Here is a 26,305-nt window from a genome sequence, read left to right on the forward strand (position 1 = left end):
ACCAATTTATATTCCAACTAGCAATGGATGAGGGTTCTTATATCCCTGAATAAGGAATATTTTCAGTACTCTTTTTCATCCATCTTCCTGCTAATCTGTGTGGCATATTGTCTGTTTTCTTTTCTTTATCTTCTTAAGTGTCCATGCTAGCAGTAGAAGAGTATGAGGAAATGCAGGTAAACTTGGAACTGGAGAAGGACCTTCGAAAGAAAGCGGAGTCATTTGCACAAGAGGTAATTATCTTGCAGAAACCTCGTGTTTTATTTTTTAGAGAACTTTGCAGATAACATATCAAAATATTTTTTGAGGTTGAACAAGCACTTATCACTTTGAACTAAGGATCAGCTGATTTAGGGAGGTAACTACGGCATAGTATCAAGGTCATTGAATTTGGTGTCAGAAGACCCGGGTTCAAATTTGGCCGTGTCAGTCAATTACTAGTTGTATGTTACTAGCATCCCTTGGCCTCTTTGGGCTTCACTTTCATCACTGGCAAAATGCATGATGATACCAACCTAACCAAGTGAATTTTAAAATCAAGTGGCAATATTTTTCAAAATAATTCTGTAAACTATAAAATGCTGTATAGGGGAAAGAAATTATATTTAGCTATACCCATTGCATAACTTGTGATGGGAAGTCCAGCTTGGGTACAGGATTTTTGTGTTTCAGATAGCCTTAAGAATCCAGGTTAAATCTCAGTATACCATCTGAAATAACAGTATCACGGTCTTGGTATTTCTCTTCAGCTGCTGTACAGCGTTCTCCTTGTGTGAGCTGATTTTTCCACTTACTGTCTGAGCCTTTCACCAAAGTAATGATTTTCCTCTCATGTTAGACATAAGCTTTGAGCATCTCATGTTCTGCCTTAACTTTGTTGGCATGTAGTTGTTGGGTATTCCATGGCTCTGGGACTGGTTTTCAGGGAAATGATGAGGCACCAGTTGGCTGAACTGTAACAGCTCATGATGTGGAGCTGATCTGCATGAGATTTCCATCATGTGTAGATATTCTGAATCTGTGTGTATATTGTAGGTTCAAGGAAAGTAGCTAAGGAAATGTAAAACATTCTTAGATGGCTGTCTCCAAGGTGTAGCGGGAAGACAGAGCATAGGGTTACGGGAATGACATTTGAAAATCCGATTATGGTTTTGTGCAGGAGTTCTTCTGTGCTTGAATGTAGCCGTGGTAGCAATGAACTCTATAAAAGTTTTAGTCTAAGAAGATCTCATTTGAAATATTATGATTCATTTTATTCAGAGAGTTTAATGAAAGGTGAGTAAATATTGTTCTCTTCATTCCTGGAAGGAAGGAAAAAGAATTGAAGTATGTTAGAGCCCTTTGGGAAAAGCTGCAGCATATAAATAATGGAACTAAATAAACGGTTTAAGGGGAGGGAGAGCAGAGATAATGTGAAGATGCCTCCACTGCAAAACTGAAAAGGTTGTCTTGTTTTGACCTGACTGCCAGGGTCTTATTTTGAGAGACATTTTCAGTTTTCCATCTGTTTTTTATAGAATGATGTTAAGAATACAAAGCAGCTCAAAGAAAAACTTGAAGGCCATGAAGTAGCAGAGAAGATAGATGGGAGAAGTAAGAATCCACTAAGAATATGAAAATGAAGGGTTCTCTGTGCCATGCACCTGGTAGTGATTGGTGGAAACAGCAATGCTGACATGTTAACCCAGAACGAGGAGGGAAAGCAAGAGCGGTGGCACTTTAGGTTTCTGTAGCCTAATACTTGCAGCAGTGCTCAGTAATTTTACAGTGTCTAGGTTTGAGCCACACAATAGTGAGAAGAAAACTATTTTTAAAAACAAAGCTAGGTTAGAACAAGCCTATCTTTCCTTTTGCATGGTTTACAAATTCCCGTTTTCAACAGATAACTGCTGCTAAAAGAAGCATGACTTAATTTAACCAGGAAAGTGCCACTCTTGCATTTTGTTCCCTAGTGCATTCAGCAAACATCTGTTAAGCCAGACACTGGGAATGTAACAGTGAGGAAAGCAAATATGATCCCTGCCCTGTTGGAAAGTACAGTGTAGAGCTCTGGAAATCAATTTTTAAGGTTAATTTAGGTTACATTTTTAATTGCAAAAGGAATATATATATATATAAACTCTCCTGTAAAAATACAAACAGTTCTCAAATGTGTAAATTAAAAATTGAACGATTCTTCTTTATTTCTACTCCCACTTGTCCATTTAAAAACCAAAACCATGATCCCCTACAAGGAAGAAGCAGTCAATTGTCTTCATGACTATAAGTTCTTGTATTTCTTCAGCATACTTTTAGTTTTTAATGACTTTCTTGTAATTTTTGAATATATTTTTTGCTATTTAGTGTATTTTAAAAATTTTTTTAAAGGTGTGTATACCTTTTTCAACACATAGTACCAGTATACTGTGAAACTATTATGTAATCAGTTTATTTTTCAGACAACTCAGATGATGGTATTTTAAGGTTAATTTGGAAAGAATGAATTATTTATTAATGATACAACATTTTCTTCTTGTTCTTTGAAAAGATACAGACAATTTCTCTGAAATTCTGATACCAGTGGTGTTCTTTGTCTGATAAGGGTCCAACTTAATAACTCTAATCAACAAATTCTTACCATAGCTAAAAACCAAATTCATTAGTTGGTAACTGAATTTTCTTTAAATACATCTTTAGAAAAGGCATTATACAGTCTTTTATTTTAGCATCTTAAAATCTAGAGAAGATGGTTCAATGAGTAATATTTTTCAAGTTAACATTGTTATTGAAAGAAATTTCTTTTCTGTATGTTCTTTTCATCTTATATTGCAATTTAGGGATTGTTAAAGGGTTTTGCAAAAGAAATTCATGTTATTCACATCCCTAAGACACAGTCTTTATTCTTTTCTCTCCAAAGTAACAGAGCTGTGATCATTTATAATCATGTAAAGTTTAGCAAGTTTTCCTGAGGCTACGTAGAAAAGGAGAACTAGCTCTTTTCCCAAGAGAGAACCGAAGCACAGAGGAGCAGGGCCGGGAGGGTAATAAAGCCACCCTTGGCATTGGTGCCTTGCAGTGTCTTACTGCTGCGCTCCCCGCTCTGTCCTGGTCAGCCCCGCTGACTGCTTCCTCTCTGCCTGCTTCTGGCCTCCGAGCTCTCTTGGTGGAAGTCCTCACTTGCTGGGAAGCCAGAGAATCTCACTTACTTCAGCTGTTACTTGTGGACTCTCTGGGATATTTTCTAAGACACCAGCCAGGGACCCCAACCAGTTAGGTTTTAAGAGGGAAAAAGTTATTTAAAAAAAGCAATTACTGTAATAATAGTAGTAACCCAAAATAACTCATTTCAATTAAACCAGTGGTCTAAAGTTTAAGATGCTGTGATGAAGTATTGATGAGTCTTCCCTGGTGTGTGAGTGCCGCCAGTCTGACTTTCCTCCAGCCCAGCACTTGTGTGCACGCACACACTCATTCACGCACGCCATCTCTGTACCTGTTCTTACACCGAAATGAGGAGTCATTTGGAAGAAGAAGGTGAATTTCACTTGCAGGTGTTGCTGCTATCCTGTAAAATGGGCCTAATTTCAGACTTCTGTCAAGCATTTCATGCTTGGAATCACCCATTGGCTGTCTTGTGTAGGGTGTTAAGGAAAAGAAATAACAGGTGAATAGAAAATAATGTTCTCAGTCATGTAAAGTTGTGAAGGTTAAATGAATGCTATATGTAAATTGCATAATCAAATGCTCAGTAAATATTAATATACTTTTTCCCTTCTCCTCTTTACCCTCCTACTGTTAACTACTTTCATCACTGGGGAAAAACTAATTGGTTTAAAACAAAACCTTAAGTCTAGTAAATAGCAGGGGAAGGAGATTAGCCGGGTGGTTAAGAGCTTTGGGCTTGTAAATCAGACAGATCTGGGCTTAAATCCTGGTTCTGCTGTTTAACATGTGTCTTTGGGAAAGCTGTTTTGCCCCTGAGCCTCAGTTACCTTGTTAGTAAAAGTGGGATAATAATAGCGTCTACTTGACAGTGGTGTCCTAAGGATCAGATGACATAATATATGTAAAGTGACTGCCACCATATCTATCATATAGTGTTTAGTACATTTTAACTTTTCATAGCGGATGCATTTAACTCATAGGCTTGATGTAAGGATTGAAATAATGTATATAAAATATTTAGTAGAGTACCTGGCATAACATAAGTCCTTGGTAAATATTAACTGCTACTGTTAGTATGAATGTATTTTAAAGCAATAATAAAATATTAAAAGCTGCAGGATAGGACTACACTATTACATATGTACCGTGCTGCGCAAGGGTAAAGGTTCTGAAGATTGTGTAAAAGTGATACATGAAATCATGGCAATCATTACTTCTAAAACCATTACACTACAATTCAGTAATTGCCTTTAACTATTTAATAAAAACTCCACATATTTTGCCTTTTGCTTTAGTTTTTTAGTTGAGATGTATGAGAATGATGGGTATGTACATTTTTTGCAGATGTTTATTGAGCAAAACAAACTAAAGAGACAAAGCCACCTTCTCCTGCAGAGCTCTGCTCCTGACCAGCAGCTTTTGAAAGCGTTAGATGATAATGCAAAACTCATCCGGCTTCTTGAAGAAGAGAGAATTCAGCATCAACAGAAGGTAGCAGATTTTCTTCTGGAGCTTTAATACACATGCATTTACAATGAGATGAGTCAGTCCAGTACTCATAGTTCCATATTTTCCCTAAGTTACTAAGTCTTTCCAGTCTTTTCACCTTTTAGGAAAAAATAACTGCCAAATGAACTTAACTTAGTACCCAACTAAAATTTATAGTGTACTGTTGTAGATTTTATAATGATTTTTAAACTGCCCAGAGGGTCAGAAGAAGCGAGGGAAAGAGATAGAACTCACAAAGAGCTTGGATAATACAATTTGGAATCTGTGAGTTGATTGTTTTTGGAGACCCTGTACACTATGAAGAGTGTTTTTTCGAGACTGTCTACCCTAGGAGAGTGTATTGTGTATTGGTTTCAAAGAGCTTGCTGGAGGGCATAGGTTTTATTCAAAGAGGGAGGAAAAGTCTCTAAGCAAACAATTGCTACTAACATTTTTTAGTAGTAATTGTTTGCTTAGAGAAAATTTCTGATTTTGTAAACTTGCAGAAATGTGTATGTTTAAAGACTTCCTAAGTGGTTATTTCAGTTTGTTTGAGTAGGGCTGTTCCAGCTGACATAGCCTACCTCTGCGCGCTAGGGTGAAAGGATAGTCATCGTGGTGGGTGAGAGAGAGAGGTGGAGAGGAGGAGAGGCGAAGAGGTGGAACAAAGCCTTTCAAATTAAAGAAACCACTTAAGAAAAATTACATCAATATTTATACTACTTACAGTGTACCTAGCTTGTGAAGGAAAGGCTGTTCAGCTGCCGTTTGTAATCACCTGTCGAAGTCTCTTTAAGCAGCAATGTTGACGTTTAATCCTTGGAAGTTCCTGGAGTTTTTACAGAGTTGGTTGTTTCTTCAGTAAGATGATGGCATATGTGTTGAGAACATCCAGATGTTTAGGGGGGTAACTGTGCTTGCCCCTGGGAAAGAGGCCTGGGGATTGGGGTGGGAGGGAAAGAAATTTTTGTTTTGTCCTCATCTGCAAGAATTACCTTTTCAAATGAAGAGAGAATGAAAGAATGTGTATTTAGCTTATGCTAGAATTTTTTGGTTCTGAAAAGTTCTACTACTTGTAGTTAACTCATTTAGTAAATAATGGGTGCCAAGAACCTACTGAATCGTATCGAGGTATGGGACTAAACTGTTGCAAATGTACCTTGTTAGGGCAGGGGGAGATGTACTGAAGATTAGGTAAAACTTATAAATGAAATGATAGCAATCATCTCTTCTAAACCTGTTATATTCTGCTGTATAATTATTCTGGATAATCTTTCAAATATGTGGTTAAGAGTATTTCTTATCTGTCTCTAGGTTCCCTTGCAGATTCATCAATCTTTTAAACACGGCTGTGTTGGTTTTATGATTATAAAAAAGAAATTTAAAAATACAGAAAAAGTTAAAGAAGAAAATTAAGATTACCCAAGAAAATTAAGATTACCCAAGAATGTTTTGGTGCATATCCAAACTTTATATAAATACACAGTTTTGTGAATATAGTTTAAATGGAATCACACCAAGCATATTGTTCTATAACCTGATTTTTTTCAATTGGTAATGTATCTTCCCATGTCATTGTGTAGTGAGCTACGTGATTTTAAATGGTTGCATAGTATTTCATTTAATGAATACACTATAATTTTACTAAGTCAGTAATGTTGGTGGACATTTAGGTTATTTCCAAATTTTCCCTGTTACAAAGAACACTGTAGTGAATATTTTTGAACACTTGTCTTACTATTTCTTTAAAACAAATTCTAAAAGTAGTGTTCCTGAATCAGAAAGGGCCTTCCCTTCTTTTTATTTTTTTAATGGTTTTGAAATCTGTTACCAAATTGCCCCACCAGGGGTCTTTTTAGTAATACCCCAATTTTTCTTTTGAAAATGGGTACAAAAGTATTAACCTGTTTTAAATTAATTTTTTACTTAAATTAAATGAATATTTTACTTTTTTGACTCACATTTAAAAATTAAATTACCTGGGACATAAGTATCCAGTAAATTTATATTGAATCATATTTCTCATAATGATTTTAAGTATTATCTGTATCCTAGAATTTGTGTGGTTTTTGAGATGAATTGGAATCTCTTTGCAAAGTAAAAGAGAAACATTTATTTTCCCCCTTGTTTTCCTTAACAAAGGAAAAACTGTATCACCCGGTAAAAGTCTGTTTATAACTTACAGGTCAAAGAATTAGAAGAGCAACTGCAAAATGAAACTCTCCACAAAGAGATACACAGCCTCAAACAGCAACTGGAGCTTCTAGAAGAAGATAAAAAAGAACTGGAATCGAAATACCAGAATTCTGAGGAGAAAGCTAGAAATTTAAAGCATTCCGGTAAAAGCACTGAGTAGGCTATTGTGTCTTACCATTAATATGTGACTCTCTCATGACCAGTATATTTACTGAATGTTATAGAAAAATACCAAGATTTGTTTTAAATTCCTTCATTTCTGACTATTGCAATTCAGCAGAACCGCCACTGTAATCAGATGACTCACAAATATTTAGACTTCTTTTTTGGACTCAGAGCCTTTGTGAGCATCATATATAGAATTAAGAGACAGAGATACCATTAATATGGGAAGACCAAAACTTCAGCCTTTCTTAGGGCTTCAAAGATGAGTGTTCATTAAGTACTTATTCTATTCATTTTTAGGTACATTTTTAAAAAGAATTAAACTTTTTAGGCACATATTACCTTCAACTTTGGTGTCTCATTATACACATGAAATAATACTTTCAATATCATACCTAACAATAAAATGGGCAACAATATATATATTAAGTGGAAAAACTTCTAAAACACCAGGGGGTACTTAAATGAGTTATTCATTTAGTTCTAGAAGGCTTAACAGGAATGTGTGAGTTGGATTACTACACAGGGATAAGTAATAAGTTTCTGTTGGAAAGCAGGTAATTTAAGGAGGCAGGTTGTTCCCTTTATAATAGATTCAATATTCACTTCAGATATTTTTGGTTAATTTTATACTAGAATTTTGAAATCTGTACAGAAGAATCAAATAGGCATTTTTCCTTTAAAAAATATTCAGTGCTTTCTAATCCACAATGAAAATTAATCACGATTTCTTTTTAAAAAATTAATCTAAAATTAAGAAATAGTCTATTCTTTTTAGTATCAGGGCAGTTTGTAGCCAAAGCCATCTTTAATTATCATTGGAGGGGAGCAGACACTAGAGATACTTGAGATTCAATTTTGAACGTGTTTTATTTGTTGCCTGCTGTGTGTGTACCCAACCATACCCAGTACCCTAGGGTGCTATAAGAAATAGAGAAGGAAAGAAACTATGCTTTTTGTCCTTGAGGATCTCAGACTCCCTTTGGAGAAATAGACACATGCATATGAAATAACTGGAGTGTTTTTGGTGTCAGAGAGTATAGCCCACTTATTTAGGTGTTGACTGTAAAAAGAAATGAACAGATCATTGGGGTACAGTCAATCATGGAAAGCAGAATGGCTGCGTCAAAGGAGAGCTATTCCTGAGTGCAGTACCTGTAGCCCATTAGAGCCCATTGAGAGGTATTCACATCTGTGATGTAAATTTAAATTGAGTTTCCCTAAGTCATGAACTGTGTCTTGAACAGCACCAAGCATAGGCTTTTTCACATTGTTGGAGCTTAGTAAGTACTTGTTTTATTAATGACTTGAATGACTAAATTGTATTTCCAGAATGCTCTTCAGATGAGCAAGAAGTTTCTGAGTTAGACATTTGAGAGTCTGTCTGAGGCTGCTTAAAATCAAGAACTCTAGGATTTGCAGTTTTTGAAGGAAATTAAGTGGAGAAGGAAAGTATGCTCTTAAAATTCATTACTGAATGTCATCTTTAAAATTAATTCTTGGTCTATACACTTTAAAAGCCAAGTATTAACTGTTTCTTTGAATAATATATTTTCTTGTTAAATATTTCTTCAACCTATTCAATCCTTACTTCCCACCCATCCAGCCATTGTCTTGAAAATTTTTTTCTTTCCATTGTTTATATATACAACAAAAAGATGGTGACGTCTTCTTGTAGCCTATGTAAGGCCTTCCTTACTGTATAATAAAAAGTTAAAAAGGTTCTGCAGCTTCGTACTGAAATTTCTAACTTTACCTTAATAGAAGAACTTGATTTTTGAGAGAGGTTGTTTTTTTTCGTTTACATGTATATAAGGTGTTAAGTTGCTTGTTTCAGCTCTTTTTCTGAATGCTTGCTCTCTGTGCAGTTGATGAGCTCCAGAAGCGGGTGAACCAGTCTGAGAATTCAGTACCTCCACCACCTCCTCCTCCACCACCACTTCCCCCTCCACCTCCCAACCCTATTCGGTAAGCATACCCAGGAAGACTTCTCTACATCAAATGTTATTCCTTGTCAGAGAAGCTGAAATTTATATTACTGATATCCTTTGTAAAAAATACAGACTTAGATTGCATCATTAGAGGGGGCCAAAAAAGTATGAAAAATATCAGCTGGTGTTTCAGAGAGTTTTCTGAAGTCCAGTGTGTTATTCCCTTCTTGTAATATCTACAGAAAGGGCCTTAAAAACACGTGGCAAAGACATCCTTGTGGCCTGCAGTGTTCTTCTGTTGTAGATGTTCAGGTTTCATGTGGATGTTCCAAACCAAGAAGCTAGACACTTAAAGAATTTTTTTTGATACTTCAGTTTTAAAATTTCAGTCCATGTCATTAGGATTTCCTTTATCTGGAAGATCAAGGGATTTTGAGCTTCTCCAGAATGTTTTCCTATTTTTCTCTCACTAATTTGATTTGAAAAGCTCTGGTTTGTTCAGTTATTTATAAAATGAAAGTATTGAATTAAGCAAAAACTTAATAGCACTAATTGTTATAAACTAGTAATTAAACTAAAAGTGCTCATTATTTTTACCCCCTAACTGCATATTTAAACCTTTAATAATGCTGAGAGAAGAAGAACTTACATTTAAATTCTTGCAACAGGAAGTCATATATGCAGATAAAGATTCACTTTTTCTGAGCCTAAGGTGACTTGCTGATGTCGGATGTCTGAGTTAAGCACAATATGCCCCAGGAGATCTAAAGTCAACTTTTGCTTTCTTTGTGGTCCTTCATTCCACCATCCAGGTACATAAGACAACCTACTTGCTGTGGTCACAGCCTACCTCCTCATGTCATGATGTTAGCCACTTCTGTGTAATTTGGTCTTGAACAAATGGAATTTAAAATTTTGCTAGATTTTTAATTTTCATTAACTCATGTGATTTGTTTAGTCCTTTCACACAGAGAGGCCATTTATTCATACTTTGCACCTTCGCTGATCCATCTGAATAGAATGTGTAGCATGTTCCTCCCACACAACTATGAAAATGGAACTTTGCCTTTTAAAAAGATTCTCATTAGTTTTCCTTACTGAGTAGGGTATGACATAATCTACTTTAAGCTCTTGAAGTTGTTAAGGAAAAATAATTTTTACATGTGATCGATCCAGGAGTCAATTGAAAGAATTTCAGGTATTTTAAATTCTTTCTCTCCTGGGTAGCTAAATCTGTAGGAGATATTCTGAATTTGACATTTAAAATAGGAAATTCATCACTTTGATCTTTTTCTAAGGTCTAGAATTTTGTGCTTGATGAGAAAGGTCATTTCTGTCTGTGAGGAGGGAGAACTATTAAGAAGTGATTATAATCTTGCTGTTGGCCTTTAATTTTTAGTCTTAGAAATCTTGAGAGCCCTTAGAATTAAAAGTAAAGTATAACCATAGAATATTTTCTCAAAGAGCACCGTAGAGTTACACTGAGAAATGAATGTAGGATTCAGACTATGTATGTCTAAAGCATGAACTCTTTTATAAGTCCCTTTAAAGAAAATTTTCATTGAGTAACATGAATGATTTTTATTTTAAGATGAATTTAAATAGTATAAGACATAATTTCTCAGTAGAAAGAGATTTTTATTTTTTGGTAAGGAATGCTTTCTTGTTAAAGAAATATATTTGCATATGTATTGAGTTTCAGTGTACTTTGAATCCACTAGTCAAGGTTTTCCAACTTTGTTCCTGAGCTCTTTGTTTTGCCCTGATGTAGGACATGGATAGAAATGAAAGTGGGAAAAAAAGACTAGAGCCTGTGGCTTCTTTAAGTAGCTTTGTTGCTTTTCCCACCCCCACATCTTACTGCTCCTTTGACCTAGAGGACGGTGGGAGAGAGAAAAGAGGAGGAAGGCATTCCTTGCTTGTTTTGTAGTAGAAACAGAGAACAGAACAAAGAGCTGGGGTGTGTGTGTGTATGTACATGTGTACATTTACATAAAAAGAGAATGTATTCTAAGGGATTGGTTTACATGATCATGGAGGCTGACAAGTCCCAGGGTCTGCAGGGTGAGTCAGAAGCTGGAGACCAAGGAGAGCCTACAGTGTACTTTGTCTGAAGGTCAGCAGGCTGGAGACCCAGGAAGAGGCAATGTTTCAGTTTGAGTCAGAAAGCAGGAAAAACCAGATGTCCTAATTTCAAGGCAGTCAGGCAGGAGGAATTTTCTCTCCCTTGGGGGAGGGTCACCCTTTTGTTGTATTCAGGCCTTCATCTGATTGGGTGAGGCCCACCCCACATTAGGGAGGGCCATCTGCTTCACTCAGGCTACCAGTTTAAATGTTAATCTCATCCAACATCCTCACAGAAACAGTCAGAATAATGTTTGACCATGTATCTGAGTACCCCACAACCCAGTCAAGTTGACTTATAAAATTAATTGACACAGTGGGCGTGAAGGACACTTCTTGAAGAATTTCAAGGTGCATATTTTCCAATGAACTGGCCCATCTTTGGGGGAATACTTGCTTGAAGCTTTTGTGCCTTCAGTTGAAATGGTCATGAAGTTGGGCAGGTTTAGCCAGAGGTTCGTATGATGGGTCCCAGATGTCGTGTCCTGGGCTTGTCATCTGTCCTTGAAACCCGTACTATCTGTTTTCTCTGTAGTCTAAACACCATCATGACAGATGGTTCTTTTTTAATATTACAGATGATTTTCCTCTGGGCACCATACCAATCTTCAATTTATACTTCAATTCAGAACATTTAAAGCTAGCCCTTTCTCTCATCTACTTAGGTGGTTTACAGTGATGAACATACATTCTTAGTTCACTTATGTAAATATATATAAATATTCTAAGCAGTACAAACAACTTCTTGTTTTGCGATCTTTATGAACAATAATGCAATGATCTTTATGTACAATAAAATCTGAAAATCTCCTCTCAGAACCAGAGTTGGGGTCATTACAGAGTGTCGCAAGAAGGTGAGGAGAGGCCTCTGATGAGTGAGAGCCCCTCTCCAAGGCCCACCCTACTATGAAATGTTAACAAGTCTACATTGAATACTCTTGCCTCCAGTTGACATGGTGGAAAAAACAAATAAATTGTGCATTATTTCAATTTATGGTATAAAATGTGCTTATTTAAAAATTCTGTGCAAATTAGAAGTTCTGACTTTTGTGAAAATAATTCCATTTGGGGCCACTTTGAGCCTAAAGAAGACAGACTAGATGAAGTCAAAAAGCTCAGTGATTGTTTCCTAGTTGGTAAGTCCCAGAAACTTCACACGGTAGAGCAGGATGTAGAGCTTTCCCTTTGCTGTGCTTTGTGGGGGATTATTCAGTGTGTTTGAGAATTTTAAGAAAAGGCAATTAGAGAGGGGATAAATAATACAACCAAAGATAGAAGTGAGAGGTTAAAAAAAAAATCTAAAAATGATAGTAGCTAAGGACCACAGTTCTGACCTCAGAGCAAGCAGTACTGTGTATCTGGTTGCCCCTTTTTCTAGAGGCAACATTATGCCTTTCTTACCTCCATTGCTGGCTTCCCAGCTTGTCTTCCTCAGGACTGTATTTTGTCAAATCCAGTTTACCACACTGAGGACATTTACAGTGTAGTTGGAAGAATTTAAGAATTCTTGATTCATTTGTTTTTTTGTAACCTTTTTGGGGGAGGGGGATGATCACACATATGTAGAATGTACACAAACTTATGTACAGTTTAAAAATAGTATAAAGTGAACATCCATGTAATCACCATCCAGATCAGGAAATTGAACAATGATGGGACCCTCGAGTCCTTTCCTTTTATCCTTTTCTTAAAGAAAAGGTTTTTTTGTGTACGTAGACCCCTAAACTACTATTAATTATGTATATGGTCTGTTTTTGACTTTATGTAATTAGTATTTTAGTATATTCCTTTGTGTTTTATTCTTTTGACTTTACATTATTTTGTAAGATTCATCCATGTTATTTTATGTAGCCAAAGTTCACTCATATTCATTGATAACATAATTTACTTTATGACTGTCCCAAAATGTATTTATCCATTGTGATACTGATAGACATTTGAGTTATTACCAGTTCAGGGAAATTCTGGAAATTCTACATACATTCCTGTATGTATTTTGTGGTACACAAGGGCTTGTATTTCTGTAAGATATATAGAAGTTGAATCACTGGCTCATAGGATATGTGTATCTTCAGCCCCACTAGATAATGCTAAACAGTTTTCTAAAATGGTGCTATCAGTTTATACATCTTCAGTTTGAGAATTCTTGTTACTCCACGAACCTATCAACAGTTGACATTATCAGCCTTAAAATTTCTTGCCTGTTTGAAGAGTGTGTAGTAAAACCTCAGTGTGACTTTTTTTGTGTGTTTTTTCTAATAATTAATGAAGTAAAGTACCTTGTTTATATGTGTGTTGGAAATGTGAGCATCTTTTTTGTGGAGTTTCTTAGTTTTGTCCATTTTTCTGTTGGATGTGTGCTTTTTCTCATTGATTTATAGTTTCTTTTTATTCTTCATGGTTTCTTTTAACATACAGAAGTTTTAAATTTTAATATGGTCAAGTTTATCATGATTTGGATTTTATACAGATTTGAAAAACATGAACCAGAGAGACAGTGATCTAAATATATTTTATCCCTGAAATATCTGGTCTGTGTTGTGCAGATTCAGATGTTTTTACGCTCATGCTTCACAAGTAGATATTTACCAAAAACATTGCCTAAATTCTTTCATCCTTCCCTCTCCCTCAAATGTATTACATAGGTAGCTGTTTCTGAATTTTATATGTGGATATTGAAAGGTTTTCTGTATCTGTGTTACTTTGCATATGTCTCTGTATCATATTAGTAATATTGGCAGCCCCCTTCTTCTGGCAGTTAGTTTGGCTTTACACAGAGAGGGCTGAGACATCTTTCTCTTCCTTAAAGTGATGAAACGTTTAATAATTTATTAAAAGTGGAAAGTAGGCTACTTAAAATTCTAGTTATATATTCATGTACCTACAGAAGAGTTGAATTTTTGCTGATTATTTAGAACCTGTATATTTTACTTCTTGGATCATAAGACATCCACTAATGTCCTCTTGGTCTTTTTCTTTCACCCAAAGATCCCTCATGTCCATGATCCGGAAGCGATCCCACCCCAGCGGCAGTGGTGCTAAGAAGGAAAAGGCAGCTCAACCAGAAACAAGTAATTCTCACTACTTTTTAAGTTTACTTTTGAAGTTGATGGTGTACCGTTTTTCAACAATGCACACATTTGTTGAGTTCTCTAACTATGAGCAGACTGTTGGGGGAGAATTGTGAACTTAACAGCTAGCTATAAGAATGAACCAAAGAACAGTCATTGCCTTCATTAAGCTAACTGTCTAGAGCAGATAAACAGAGACACACACGTCACTGTAATGTGAGGTTTGCTGGGAAATGTGTTTTCATTAAGGGATGAGGTACTTTGGGGTGTAAAGGAAAGAGGGAGTAATTTCAAATGAGGGATCTGGGGAAAGGCTTTTTAGAGTCGATAGCAGGTGAACTGAGACTTTATCAAGCACCTACTGTGTACACTTCAGTGGCTGTGTACTGGAGATACAAGACAAAGTTACATGTGAGTTGGGGAGACAGGGAGCAATAAGTAATTACCAGTTCAATATACAATTATTTAAATATAATTTTTTATCAGCACTGTGGAGGAGTGATTATCAGCACTGATCTAAGAGATTATGGAGGTGGACTGCTGGTGTTAGCAAGTGATGTTTAAGCTGAGTACTTGTGGATTTTGGAAGTCAGGGTATTTATGGTAAAAGTAAATCACATAGAGGGGCAACAGATTCAAAGTTCCAACCAAAGTGGGGAAGGAGTTTGGCCTGTTAGGAAACTGAAAGTTGGTATTACTAGAATGTTGGGTGCAAGAGATAACTCTGCTAGGTAGAGAGGAGCCAGAATCTGAATACGTTGGTTTAGATTTTGATATTTATCCTAAGGACAGTAGAAGTTTTAAGTAGGGGTATAACATGATGAAATTTTAAAAATCACACTGGCTGCAGTGAGAGAGCAGAGAACAGACTGTAAGGAATGAGAGTGGGTGAGGGGAGAACCCCTGTTACTTACAAAGCATGGTGGCTTTGCCTGGTTCAAGCCCAGATGGGTGCAGACTTCTTGGCCCCCTTTTCCTGCCTCCGGGTCTACTTGCCCGACTCCAGCCGCTCTCATACCCCTGTAGTGCGGCGTTCTCACGTCAGGGGAATCATGACATTGTCCTACATCGTACCATGTTTCTGTGTTTCTCCCTGCATCAGAATACAATCCAGACCCTGTCATCTGCTTAGAAATGGTCCTCTGCCTTTACTTGAGCTTCATTTCTCATTACATCTGTCTCATCTCATGGCTGGACCATTACCTCTAAGCCCCCTGTGCATTTGTTCCTCTTTCTTCATTCCAGAATTGCCCTCCTACCCATCCTCTAGCAAGGTGCTCTTCTGTTTCTACTTCTCCCATGCAGGTTCCAGGCATATGGTCTGTGTGTTCTGAGGCTCTTCCTTTTCTTCCTCTTATTTATTAGTGCCAGTAATTCAGAATGAATGGCTCATTACTGTGTGTTGCTATAGCAGTTTGCTTCAAATTTTGTTACTGTTAGGATTTAGTGTCCACCCCTGCCCACAGCCTCTGCTCTGATGTTTGAGTTCTTTCCACATTTCTCTCCCCCTAAACAGATGCAGACTCTTTAAGGGTTTTCTCCTCTCTGTAGCTTCTCTCAGCTTTCATGAATGTTGAATGAATCCAAGTTTAGACTTAGTCTTTTCTTTCTTAGCAAGAACCCTGCAGCACTATTATAAATGGAAGCAGTTTGACTTTATCTGTGTGAACTGAATTTCTGTGCCTCCTACAGCCCTTTGGAATCTATTCCTCTGCATAGTCATGCAGCTAAAAGGCAAATTCTGCTCTGTACAAGGCTTTGCAGGATTCAGAAGTCCTGCCTTCGGTGATCTGCAGGGCAACCGTATTCTTTGGGTGACTGGCTTTAAGCTTTCCCTGACACCATAATTAAGATTAAAATTTTGTTTGTTTCGATCTTGTTTTGGGAAAATTGGCAAGTCTTAGAGGGTCAGGAGGGCTTAAAGGAGTAATTTACCCCTTGTCAGTAAATTGCATTATTAGCTCAACAGCACCCTCAAATTAAAAAAAAAAAGTCTTCTAGAACGTAACTCCCGTTGTTAGCGACCATACAGTTTTCCTCATGAAAATGATACTTCATTTACAGTTCATGAAATGTGGCAGCATTTTCTCCCTCATCCTTGAGCTACTGGATTGTTACTTTGGGAATCTAAGATGAGTTACTGACAGAGAAATTGCTCCTGAGATTTTTAAACTGGAGCCACCCTAAAATCACGATGCCTTAAATGATAGGTACCATATCCATACTTTGCTCTGTCTGGCAAAGTCTTGGTTTATAGTGTCTTGTTAATCATTCACATTAAAAAGCAGTTATTGAATGAATAAATCAACAGTGATTAAATGCATGATGAATGTCGAGCACCAAACACTGGGGTCATCTGAGACACTTTGGAGTTTGTGTTTATAATGTAGGAACCAGTCTTGCTGTCACAGTGTTTTCTAATGTTAGCATCGTACGACGGCTTCTACTACACATTTGGTATGCTTTTCATAGCTTATGAATGGAGAAACCTACATTGTTAGGTTATGACTCTTAAAAAGCTTAACTGAAAGGAAGTTCTGTGAAATATTTTAGAAGTAGTTTTTAAGGTCTAAATACAAGATATCATTACATACTTTGCAGTTAATAACTCTAATTTTCATAAGGATGCGTTTATTGGATGAGTTCTGAGATTTCAGAGGTTTGTCTGCTTTTTGTCATATACTTAGGTCATTAATTTGTTGATATTTTCTCACCTCAGTTTGTTGATCTATAGAATGAGGATAATAGTTCCTATTTCATAGAATTGTTTTGAGAATTATGTCTCACAACATGTAAAGGATTTAGAGTCATACCCAGAACATAGAAAATACTCAAAATGTTATCCAAAAAAAAAAAAAAAAATTGACAAGGTACCAACCACCCTGCAGGGCAGAAGTCCTCATTCAGCAGGCTCTTACGATCATTGTAGGAAGGAAATTTTCTTAAATTTGTGAACTTAGGTCAAATCTAAACTTATTCAACCATGATGTGTTCTCTAGAAATTTTGTACATCATGGTGGCATAGGATTTTTTTTAATGCCTTTTAAAAATGTTACTGAAAGAGAAAAGTAAACCTGTGGAATTTAAAAATTCATTTTCATTTCCTCTAGTTAGTAGCAAAAGGTTTTATTGAGCAATAAGGTGATGGTTTTGTCTGTGGTTCTTTTTTTTTTTTTGAGGAACTAACTTATTTTTCAAGTGGGTCTTAAAATTTAAGCCTCAATTAATTACATGTAGCTTTCTGATCCAAGACTGACCTTGAAGCACTAACTCAAAGAACATTTGATTTTATTTTCCTGCGGCAGTTCAATAACATTAGACCCCTTGTCTTCATTTGTCCCTTTTCTTTAATCTTCAGTATCCTGCATATTTCTTTTGTCCCTCTGATTACATGCTTTTGTGAGACAATTACCAACTGCGTGATTGCAGAAAAGAATTACAAAACATACCATGAGCTCTCTGTAGGTGATTCTTGCAGATTTATTAGAACTGCTTAATAGTTCAGAAGTTCGTATAGATTGCTTTTTGCTAGTTCAAAAACAGGGTTGGTGAGAGAGAAAGCTTGTGCAGCTAACCTAGCCGTTGGCCTTGTATTGTGCCTGACTGAGTAGGGTCTCCGATAAGAGTGATTTCTTTTCCTTAAGACCAATTAAGCTTTTACATTTGAAAAAGACTGAGAAATTAAAGCCTGGTTTATAGTCTGTACACAATACAGATAGTGGCACTTCTCTGAATTATCACTATGATTCTGGCAAGCAAAAATAAGAAACTACTTTAAATTCCTGCTATGTTAGATGCTGCAGCAGATTTGAATGGTGTTGACCATAATTCTCCATCTGTCTGCCTTAATTAGTTTTTGTATGGTGCATTTAATTGGGTTTCAGTCATTCCTTCCAGAGCGCTAATCTGTTTGTAGGCGGTGTTCCTGTTGCCATGCAGCTCTTCCCAAGTCTCACTCAAAATGGCAGCCTTTCTGAAAATCAAATGTTTTTAATTCCCGGGAATAAATTTCATACTCACACCAGGTGCTAGAATCACAGATCTGGGTCTTATTTCCCCTGATTTTGAAAAGAGTCAGCAAAAGCACCGTGTAGTGTGTAACAGGTATTCAGATACTGATGAGTGGGTCAGTGAATGAGTGAGTGAAAGAATTTCTATCCATTGTCATTTTTTTCTGTCCCCTTGTTGATGGTTTTGAACCATCAGCAGAGGCTACCCGAGAAAATGCTACTTCAGGGCACATAGTTGATCAACCCACAGTTGTTTTCTTTCATTTGTTGGTGGATGAGTTCTGTCTTTGGTGCCACATCTCCCATGTTGCCTGGCAAAAGATACCTTTTTGACTTCTGGAGCTGAAAAGTGCTATTTGGATATTGACAAATTCGAATTTCTAGCATTTCAATGGCTTATGAAGATGACAGAACACTATTTGAAATCAAGACTGTCAGAAAACTTAGGTTATGTGATGTAGGCAGCGGTAATCCCATCATTGGGATGTTGCAGAGTCGAGGATAATGGAACCTTCTGGATTCTCTTAGTTGCTCCCCTCAGCATGTATAAGAGTGAAGCCTGCCATGTAGCAGAGAAGGAAGCCACGGTTTCGGCCTCCTTAGCGCAAAGCCCGACACGACTGTTAATTAGCTTGGGGATATAGTTGTGATTGCCTCCATTTAGAAGCCATCCTTTTGAAGCTTAATTACTTCTGCTCAAATTGTAAAAAATATTGACAGCCATTTAAACCCCAAGCTTTAGCAAGTCAGTCAGTAGGCAGATACTTGCTGAGTGCCCACCATATGCCCGCCCTACAATGTGGAGTCTATTAAAAATGCTAGTAGGAAGGTCTTTATGAAATATTTAAACTTAAATGTATTGGCTGCAGTGAGTTCGCTGGAGATAAACACAAGATCTAGAACTGTGTTAATGGTGATAAGTGTTCCAAAATGACTCAGTACTTCTTGGTCAGGCTGTTCTGTAAGAGACAAATTTCACTATTCCAGTCAAGAGGTTTCCGCTCACCTCACTTGCATTCATCTAATTGATCAGTATTTCAACAGCTTTATTGTTTTTGCAGCAAAAGATTGTAAAGGTTAGACAATAGACAGTTGAAATTTTTTTTATCAAATTTAGTTACTTCATTGCAGCCATTTCTGGATGTATGTTTTCTTTTAACACTGACAATTTTAGAAGACTTTAAAAAGGTTTGCTTAAGTGTTTCTTCCCATGTGATCCCTAAACAAAAGATAGCATTTTAAAAATAGATTTTACCTATTGGCTGCTCATCTTTTGCCTGTGGATTTCTTCCAACAAGTAAAAAGATCTCTTTGATCTTTTATTTTCTAATAGGCTTTTTGATAGTTATTCCTGCTTTGGGCTGATTTCATTGACATAGGATGTATTATGAGTTATAAAAACATCTTTGAGGCAAAGGTGAATGATTATTTGGGGTTAGGTACAAAGTTGGGTTTTTAAAGGCCAGGTCTATCATTATACTGACAAACGGAACAAATCCACTTTGTTTAACATACATGAGCCAATGGTGATTTCCAGGCTACAAATTATACCTTAAAAGTTTTAACTCTTATTTTTTGAAGCAAATCTTTTATTAAAAGATTTTTTTTATTAAAAAAAAAGTTAACTGTAGTAAATTGTTGGTGTTTTGTGACTGTCTGGAAAATGACTGTGGTTAATTATATAGTGCAGTATTTCTAAGTCAGCAGAAAGAGGAATTAGCTGTTTTCTTGTAGCATAAAATGATTTATGTGTGTATTTTTTGAATAGCTGAAGAAGTCACAGATCTGAAGAGGCAAGCAGTTGAAGAGATGATGGACAGAATTAAAAAGGGAGTTCATCTCAGACCGGTTAATCAGACAGCTAGACCGAAGGGGAAGGTATGGAATGACTAAATGGTTTTTCTCCCTTGATGTTTCCTTTTTCAAGTAAAAATTTGAAATTTGATGAATGTTCAAGGATAGAGATGAAAAGATTGTCAAATCTTGGGTGAAGGCTAATGTGTCATAAATGCCTTTGCTTCCATGTAAGCATGTTTCAGGAGGACTCTGGTTCATAGTAAACCTCGGTCACTGCAGAAAGTCCCATGATTGCAGAGTGCTGCCATGTCCTTGAGGGAGACACTGATGGGAACTCTTATACCAAACGGATAACCATCATCACATCCTTTGTTTCTTCAATTTTGGGGTCTTTTATATAAGTCAACAAGTGTTATTGAGTATCTACTATGTGCCAGGTTCTGTTTTAGGCACTGGGAATAAAGCAGTAAACAAGAGACAAAAATCCCTGCCTTCCTGAAGCTTGTATTTTCGTTTGTTGGGGTGGGGATCAAATAATAATATCAGAACAGACCTAAGACAACTTTTGAAAGATAGTGAAATTTAAATGATTGTTTTCATGAATATCACAAGCGTATGCCAGGTCACTTTGAGGAGAAAATCTTGTGTATTGGTATCAGCAGCTGTCTTCTAAACCAGACCACGGTGAGCTCCAGCTATGAGTCTATGGGAGCACCTGGTGTCTAGTTCAGTACTCCCTTCCCCTTGTATATCTGTCCCATTTAAACAAACCCAATAATTGAGTCTTTGACATTTTCCTTGAAAAATGTTTTTTCTTTACTCACTCTGATAAGGTGTCAACAGATTGATTCTCTTTCTTCTTCCTCTTCTTTTAAATCAGATTTTTTTGGTTCCTTCTTATTCTCAAGGATCGCCCCTTTTCAACTGCTTCAATGTCCCTTAGTGTCATGACTGTTCATTAGAAATTCTGCTGGGCTTTTAAAGTTGCCAGTTTGTCACAGGCAGGCAAGATAGCCGGGCAAAGCAGGGAATGGCCTTGATACGGGCTGTGCATGGAAAGGGGTTTGAAAGAGGGAACAAGTATTCCACTCCAAAAGAAGATTTACATCTAGTAAGATGGAAGCTTTGGCCAGCTACGGAGAGTAATTCAGTCTTGTGCTAGTGCTCTGAAAGCAACGGACAGAATTTAATCTGGACAAGAAGCTGAGTGTGTAGACAGTTGGGCACAACTCTTTCAGTGCTTGTGTCTGGTGAGTGAGTAACAGCACCGTTGTTGGAACTGGGGTCCTCGCACCCAGCCTCCCAGTATTTTTCCTCCACAAAATGCCCTCTCTGACTCACACGGTTGTCATCAAGGTCAAATGGAATGAAATGTGAAAACTCTTTAAAATGCAGGGTCTAAGTAGAACCTTAGAAAAGAATACATTTTTATGACTTTCATGTCAGAACTATCTCAGAAGGAATAAGCCAAACCAAACAATTACTAGAGAAAAATGCTGTGTCATAAAGAAATAAAATTAGTTTAGAAAGAAAAATGTTGAAAACTTCTTAAATCGTAAGCAGTATTCCGTTATGTACTTTCATTTTCAGAATATCACTTTGTCCTTTTTCTTTCTTGCCGTGACTCTCTCAACAGTTACGCATTATTTAAGGTCAATTCAAAATCTGGAAAACAACTGAACAAGGATCAGTGGACAACTGGTTCTTTGACTGGTAATCATTAAACTCTGTAGCTGTAGTGCTGAATGACCTGGTCAGTAACCTTTAAAATAAATAGTCAGTGCATGCCTTGGTACAGACCTCTTTCCCCAGTACCATCAGTGCTTTCCTGAAATGTCACTAGGTGTGAAAGTATGCATTCCAAGCTTTAAAGGGCTTGTGCAATCAAGGCAACTTGAGTGGCATGGCGGCACTTTTTTGAGTATGCCTTTAGCCAGGGCGTCTGTTCAAAAGTCACAGCTTGTCACTGAACAGTTTACCTGCAGAAGTCAAGCCTGCCTTGAGAATACTAATTTAACTGTGTATTTCCTAAATTCCTTGATGTTGTTGGTGGTGTTGATGTGGTTAAAATTAGTGTCTTAGAGCTTTTGACTGGCACTTGTGACTGGCACTGATGGCATGTGTATTTCACAGAAAACCAGGGCTTTGAAAGTTGAATGCCTCAGTCTAATTTGTATATGAGCAGCAAACCTCTCTCTCTCACTTTTTCTGTCCATTTAAAAAAAAATCAAAGTAGGATATTATTCTTTTGTTATCTTTTGAGAGGAAAGGATTATAGGTTGCCATTAATCACCTCCATTTCTGGATGAGAGAAAGATTAGCTTTGCCTCTTTTCTAGGAATGAGAGACCTAAGGGATTCCTTTCACTGTGTCTTGTAGGTTTTCCTCTTCATCTTGATCCTTTGTGAAAGGAAGTGGCACAGGGGAGATCAGAGATCTTTTTTAGCCATCTCTTCGTGGAGGGCCTCATGCTAAATTTTCCCTCCATTAAATTAGTTGAGGGATCCACAGAGACTGTTAGGTATTGTGGGGCAGGCAAGTATTACCCAGAATTTCATTTCAAATTATTCTGTTCATGGTGTAGCCAGGTGAGAACTGGGCTTGTGATCAAAACACCTGATTCAAATACAGTCTTCCTCAAGGTGTAACTTCCCTCATAAGTAAGAAGAAGTGATTGGACCACACACCCTTTGAGGTCTTTGGCTGCTGTGATAGCCGGTGATGCTAACATTCTTTGGTAAGCCGGGTTCTTTGCTGGTCCCTGCTCCGACTCAGCCCTGTTGTGAAATTCATGAACAAGACGCGCCAGTCCCCTGTAGGCTGGCCTTCGCCTAGAGCTGGCGGAGCTGAGAGAGGTTTTCTGCCCTGTCGCTTGCTTCCTGCTCTGCACTGCTGCCTTCCTCGTCCTCACTTGCTGGCGCAAAGCCAGCAATGAGAGTGGAGAAACGTGTATTGTAAAACATTCTGAATAATTTGGAATTCAGTCTTTGAACTCTAATGGTTACCACATCTTTTCTATGTATAGTGATAACAGGAGGTAACAAAATGATATTTCGAAGGTGGTAGCCTGAGTCCTTTTGCTTTGACTGTTACTTCTGATTCAACTCCCCATTGGGAGCACTAACATGTCTAATGAATTTTTTTCCTAACCATAAGACATAGACCTAATTAAAAAAAATATAGTCGATAGAGTATAAGCTGCCAGCACTTTTTCGTGTAAAAATCTTTGTTTGATACTTTAAAAATGAATTACTCAGTAATTTTTCTTCTTTTTAAAATTGTAGCCAGAATCTTCAAAAGGCTCTGAAAGTGCAGTGAATGAACTAAAAGGAATACTGGTAAGACTAGCTCTCAGTTTATTATTTAGTTAATGGGAAAATGAAAGAACATTTTTAAGATCCATTTTTAAGAATAATTGGTTTCGATATATTTCCATTTACAACTAGCCTCATTTCTTTTGATAGTTTATTCAATTGTGCTATGGATTTCTCTGTTGGGCGTGTTAGTAATGTATCAGTACTCTGCTGTTTCTCTTCTAAAAGAATGGGTCCACTTTCCCCCAAATCATTGTTTCCTGTTCTTGCCTTCCATTCTTTACATTACAGCCTGAAGATGAAGTGTCTGGTGAGATATGATCAGCACATGCTTATTAATAACAGAAACATAGTAGAAATATGATAAATAAAGTAGATAATGCTATAAATAAATCTACATGTAGATCATAGTAGATTTATTTATAAGTAAGTCTAGAACAAATAGAGACGATAATAATGGTATACCATATAGTAGTCTTTTGCATGCATAGTGCTTAACTTTGGGACATGAAAGTGGAATTCCAGGAGCTTAAATGTAAATCTGATCTTCTGCCCAATCACGTTAGCATCAGAGTCACAGTCTGCTTTTCTCATAGTTTAAAAAATCATTTGATGATAAATTGGAGAATAAAATAAAAGTTCCTTTCTTTGTTACTAATTTCATTTTCAAAAAGTGATTCACATCCATTGAAGAACATGCTTAATGTCCATCTCTAGTCATAGTTCTTCTTTCCAACGTATGAGCTTTTGCCAACAGAATAAATGAGTACTGCCCTGTCCAACAGTTTCTGTCAGAGACAAACGCCTCACTTAGAAAATGTTTCGGATGCTAAGAGCTCTGTTCTCAGCTCCTGTTATAGTCTCAATACCAGTTATTATGCACAGTAAGTCAGCAAACATGGGGGCGGAGGTGCAGAGCTAATATTCCCACGTTTGTTATTACTGTGCTAATTACGCATTGCATGCAGACATCCACATAATTGTGGTAAACAAAATTATTTCATCAAGCATGGCACAGTAGACTTAGCTCAGAATGGTTTATTTAGGTTGCTGTAGTTTTAGGTGAGTGGAATTAGCACTAAAGAGAGGGATATAACACTGGCTAACTGTGGTGGTCTACCTACAGAATAAAGTAATAAAGCCACCGAGAAATTATGTGGTTATTATCTAATGGATTCTTTGATGAGGAAGTTTTGTTGTCCAGTGTTCTATTAAGGAGAATGCCCTATGACAGTCCCTTTTTTGTCTCTACATTATGATGCTAATTCTTGTTCAGGAAATTGCCCCCCGGGGCATTCTGAGGTCCTCGGGTTATAGTTCTGATCCTCAGTGAAAGAGTAAACGACACTGAGTTTGTTCCAAAAATCAGGTTTATTTGAAAAATCAAGACGTCTACAGAAGATCCATATGATATTGATTACCAGGACCTCCCACTTCCTCACGATGCTGGGTGGTGGCAAGTTTGCTGAATTACAGCGCCGCCTTTAAAGATCACGTTCACTGTACAGTCATACTCACTATAGTTTTGTGCCACGCCAAGGAGAGAATTTGGTGAACAGATTTTTGTGAAATAATTGAAAAACTATAAAAATAGTCAAAACGTCTTTCTGCAACTTTTCCCCCATCTTCTTTTGCCCTGGACTTATCATTAGATTTCTCTACTTTATCCGATATTAATGTATCACTCATAGCTGTAACTCTGGAAATATTATTTGTTTGCATTAAATTTTTGTTTAAGTGGCACCCACAATGTTTTCCCCTACTTTTCTTTGCCAAATGGCAACTTTTCACTGCCCCCATAGAAGTTTCCTTTGAGGGATGATGGATGATTTGTAAATCCCAGTCACTTGGAGCCAAGAAACTATATAGCTTGTTTCAGGAGAAAGAGGAGGGAAGCCCCTGTCAGATGGGGCTCTACTGGTGCTTTTTGCTGGAGTTCGGACTACTAGGATTATCAAAATTAGTACCCAGCAAAGCCCATGACACCAACTTCACAGTTGTGGCACGTGAGAAACAAACATGAAAAGAGCATGAAAAGCCTCAGATTGTGTACCCAAGTGGAAAGTGAGCATCTGCCCAAAGAGATGCCAACAAGCCATGAAGGACTGTGTTCAGTTCTTTTGCAGGACAGGAGTAAACCCATTGTGGGGGGCGTTTCTGCTGAAATGAAAATGACCTGAGTTGTAAGCCTGCTGCTGAAAGTTAGTACACGGGGAGAAAGCACATCTCATGTCTGGGGAAGTTGGAAAACCTCACTATATTCTGAGTTGTACTGTTTTCAAGCCAGTTTTTAAAGTTGGTGTTTTATTTTTCCAAGTCTATTTACACTTAATTTTTAAAGCTGTGTATTTCGTAGATAAAAAAATATATAGCTCATTTCTCATAGTCACACGAGTTGGTTTTTGTTTTTTCGTTTTTGAGATTTTGGAAAACTGCTGAGTCACCCCAGCCATTAAAAAGTCACTCTAAGTGGAAATGACCATTTCTGAAGAGTAAATCAATACAGATTAATCTGAAAGTGTCTTCTCAAGTTCTGTTGCCTCTAAATCAAAGAAACAAAAACAACTTTTTAAAAAATACTCTTAGGTCTTCTTTTGAACATGTTCAGTTTTTCAAAATACCCAGGAATTGCTGAATAATTTTGCCCCCTGACAATTAGATTTGTCAGTTTTATGAACGTTTAACTAATGTGGGGACTGATATTGTTAAATGATGGAAGCAATTTGAAATAGAAATAGAGTACTCTTTTGGGCATTAGAAGAGCTAAGCTCAAGGTCCAGCCCTATCACTGACTTAACTGTGGGACCTGGCCCCAAACCCAAAGGCTCACTGAATTCATATTCTCTTCTCTGCAAAGTAAAGGAATCGTGTATACCACATGGTTTCTAAGTTAACTTCTGATTCTCTAATTTTATGATTATAATATAAATAGATAATTAGGACAGTCTTGGTATTTTACCAGCTGAGCTCCTGAGTCATTTCAGTTGAGATCCTTGCAGAAAGAAACCTTTCCTCCATAATTGCCTCCATATTTAAAGTTTGCTCATATCAACTGGATCAGTCAA

General features: G+C 37.1%; 1 protein-coding gene across 5 annotated transcripts in view; it reads left to right on the plus strand.

Moving 5' to 3' along the window:
- HSPA12A (heat shock protein family A (Hsp70) member 12A) overlaps positions 1-26,305 on the plus strand; it is a 272,940-nt gene that overhangs the window by 42,589 nt on the left and 204,046 nt on the right. For all 5 annotated transcript variants that reach the window (XM_032490815.1, XM_032490816.1, XM_014558206.2 and 2 more), the window contains 7 exons: positions 139-233; positions 4,489-4,635; positions 6,818-6,971; positions 8,862-8,961; positions 14,037-14,119; positions 19,898-20,007; positions 23,211-23,264. In XM_032490815.1, the coding sequence (XP_032346706.1) occupies positions 139-233; positions 4,489-4,635; positions 6,818-6,971; positions 8,862-8,961; positions 14,037-14,119; positions 19,898-20,007; positions 23,211-23,264 (743 nt within the window). The remainder of the gene's footprint in view (positions 1-138; positions 234-4,488; positions 4,636-6,817; positions 6,972-8,861; positions 8,962-14,036; positions 14,120-19,897; positions 20,008-23,210; positions 23,265-26,305) is intronic.

This window comes from Camelus ferus, chromosome 11 (genome assembly GCF_009834535.1).
Source record: "Camelus ferus isolate YT-003-E chromosome 11, BCGSAC_Cfer_1.0, whole genome shotgun sequence".
In the NCBI taxonomy this organism is placed as follows: Eukaryota; Metazoa; Chordata; class Mammalia; order Artiodactyla; family Camelidae; genus Camelus; species Camelus ferus.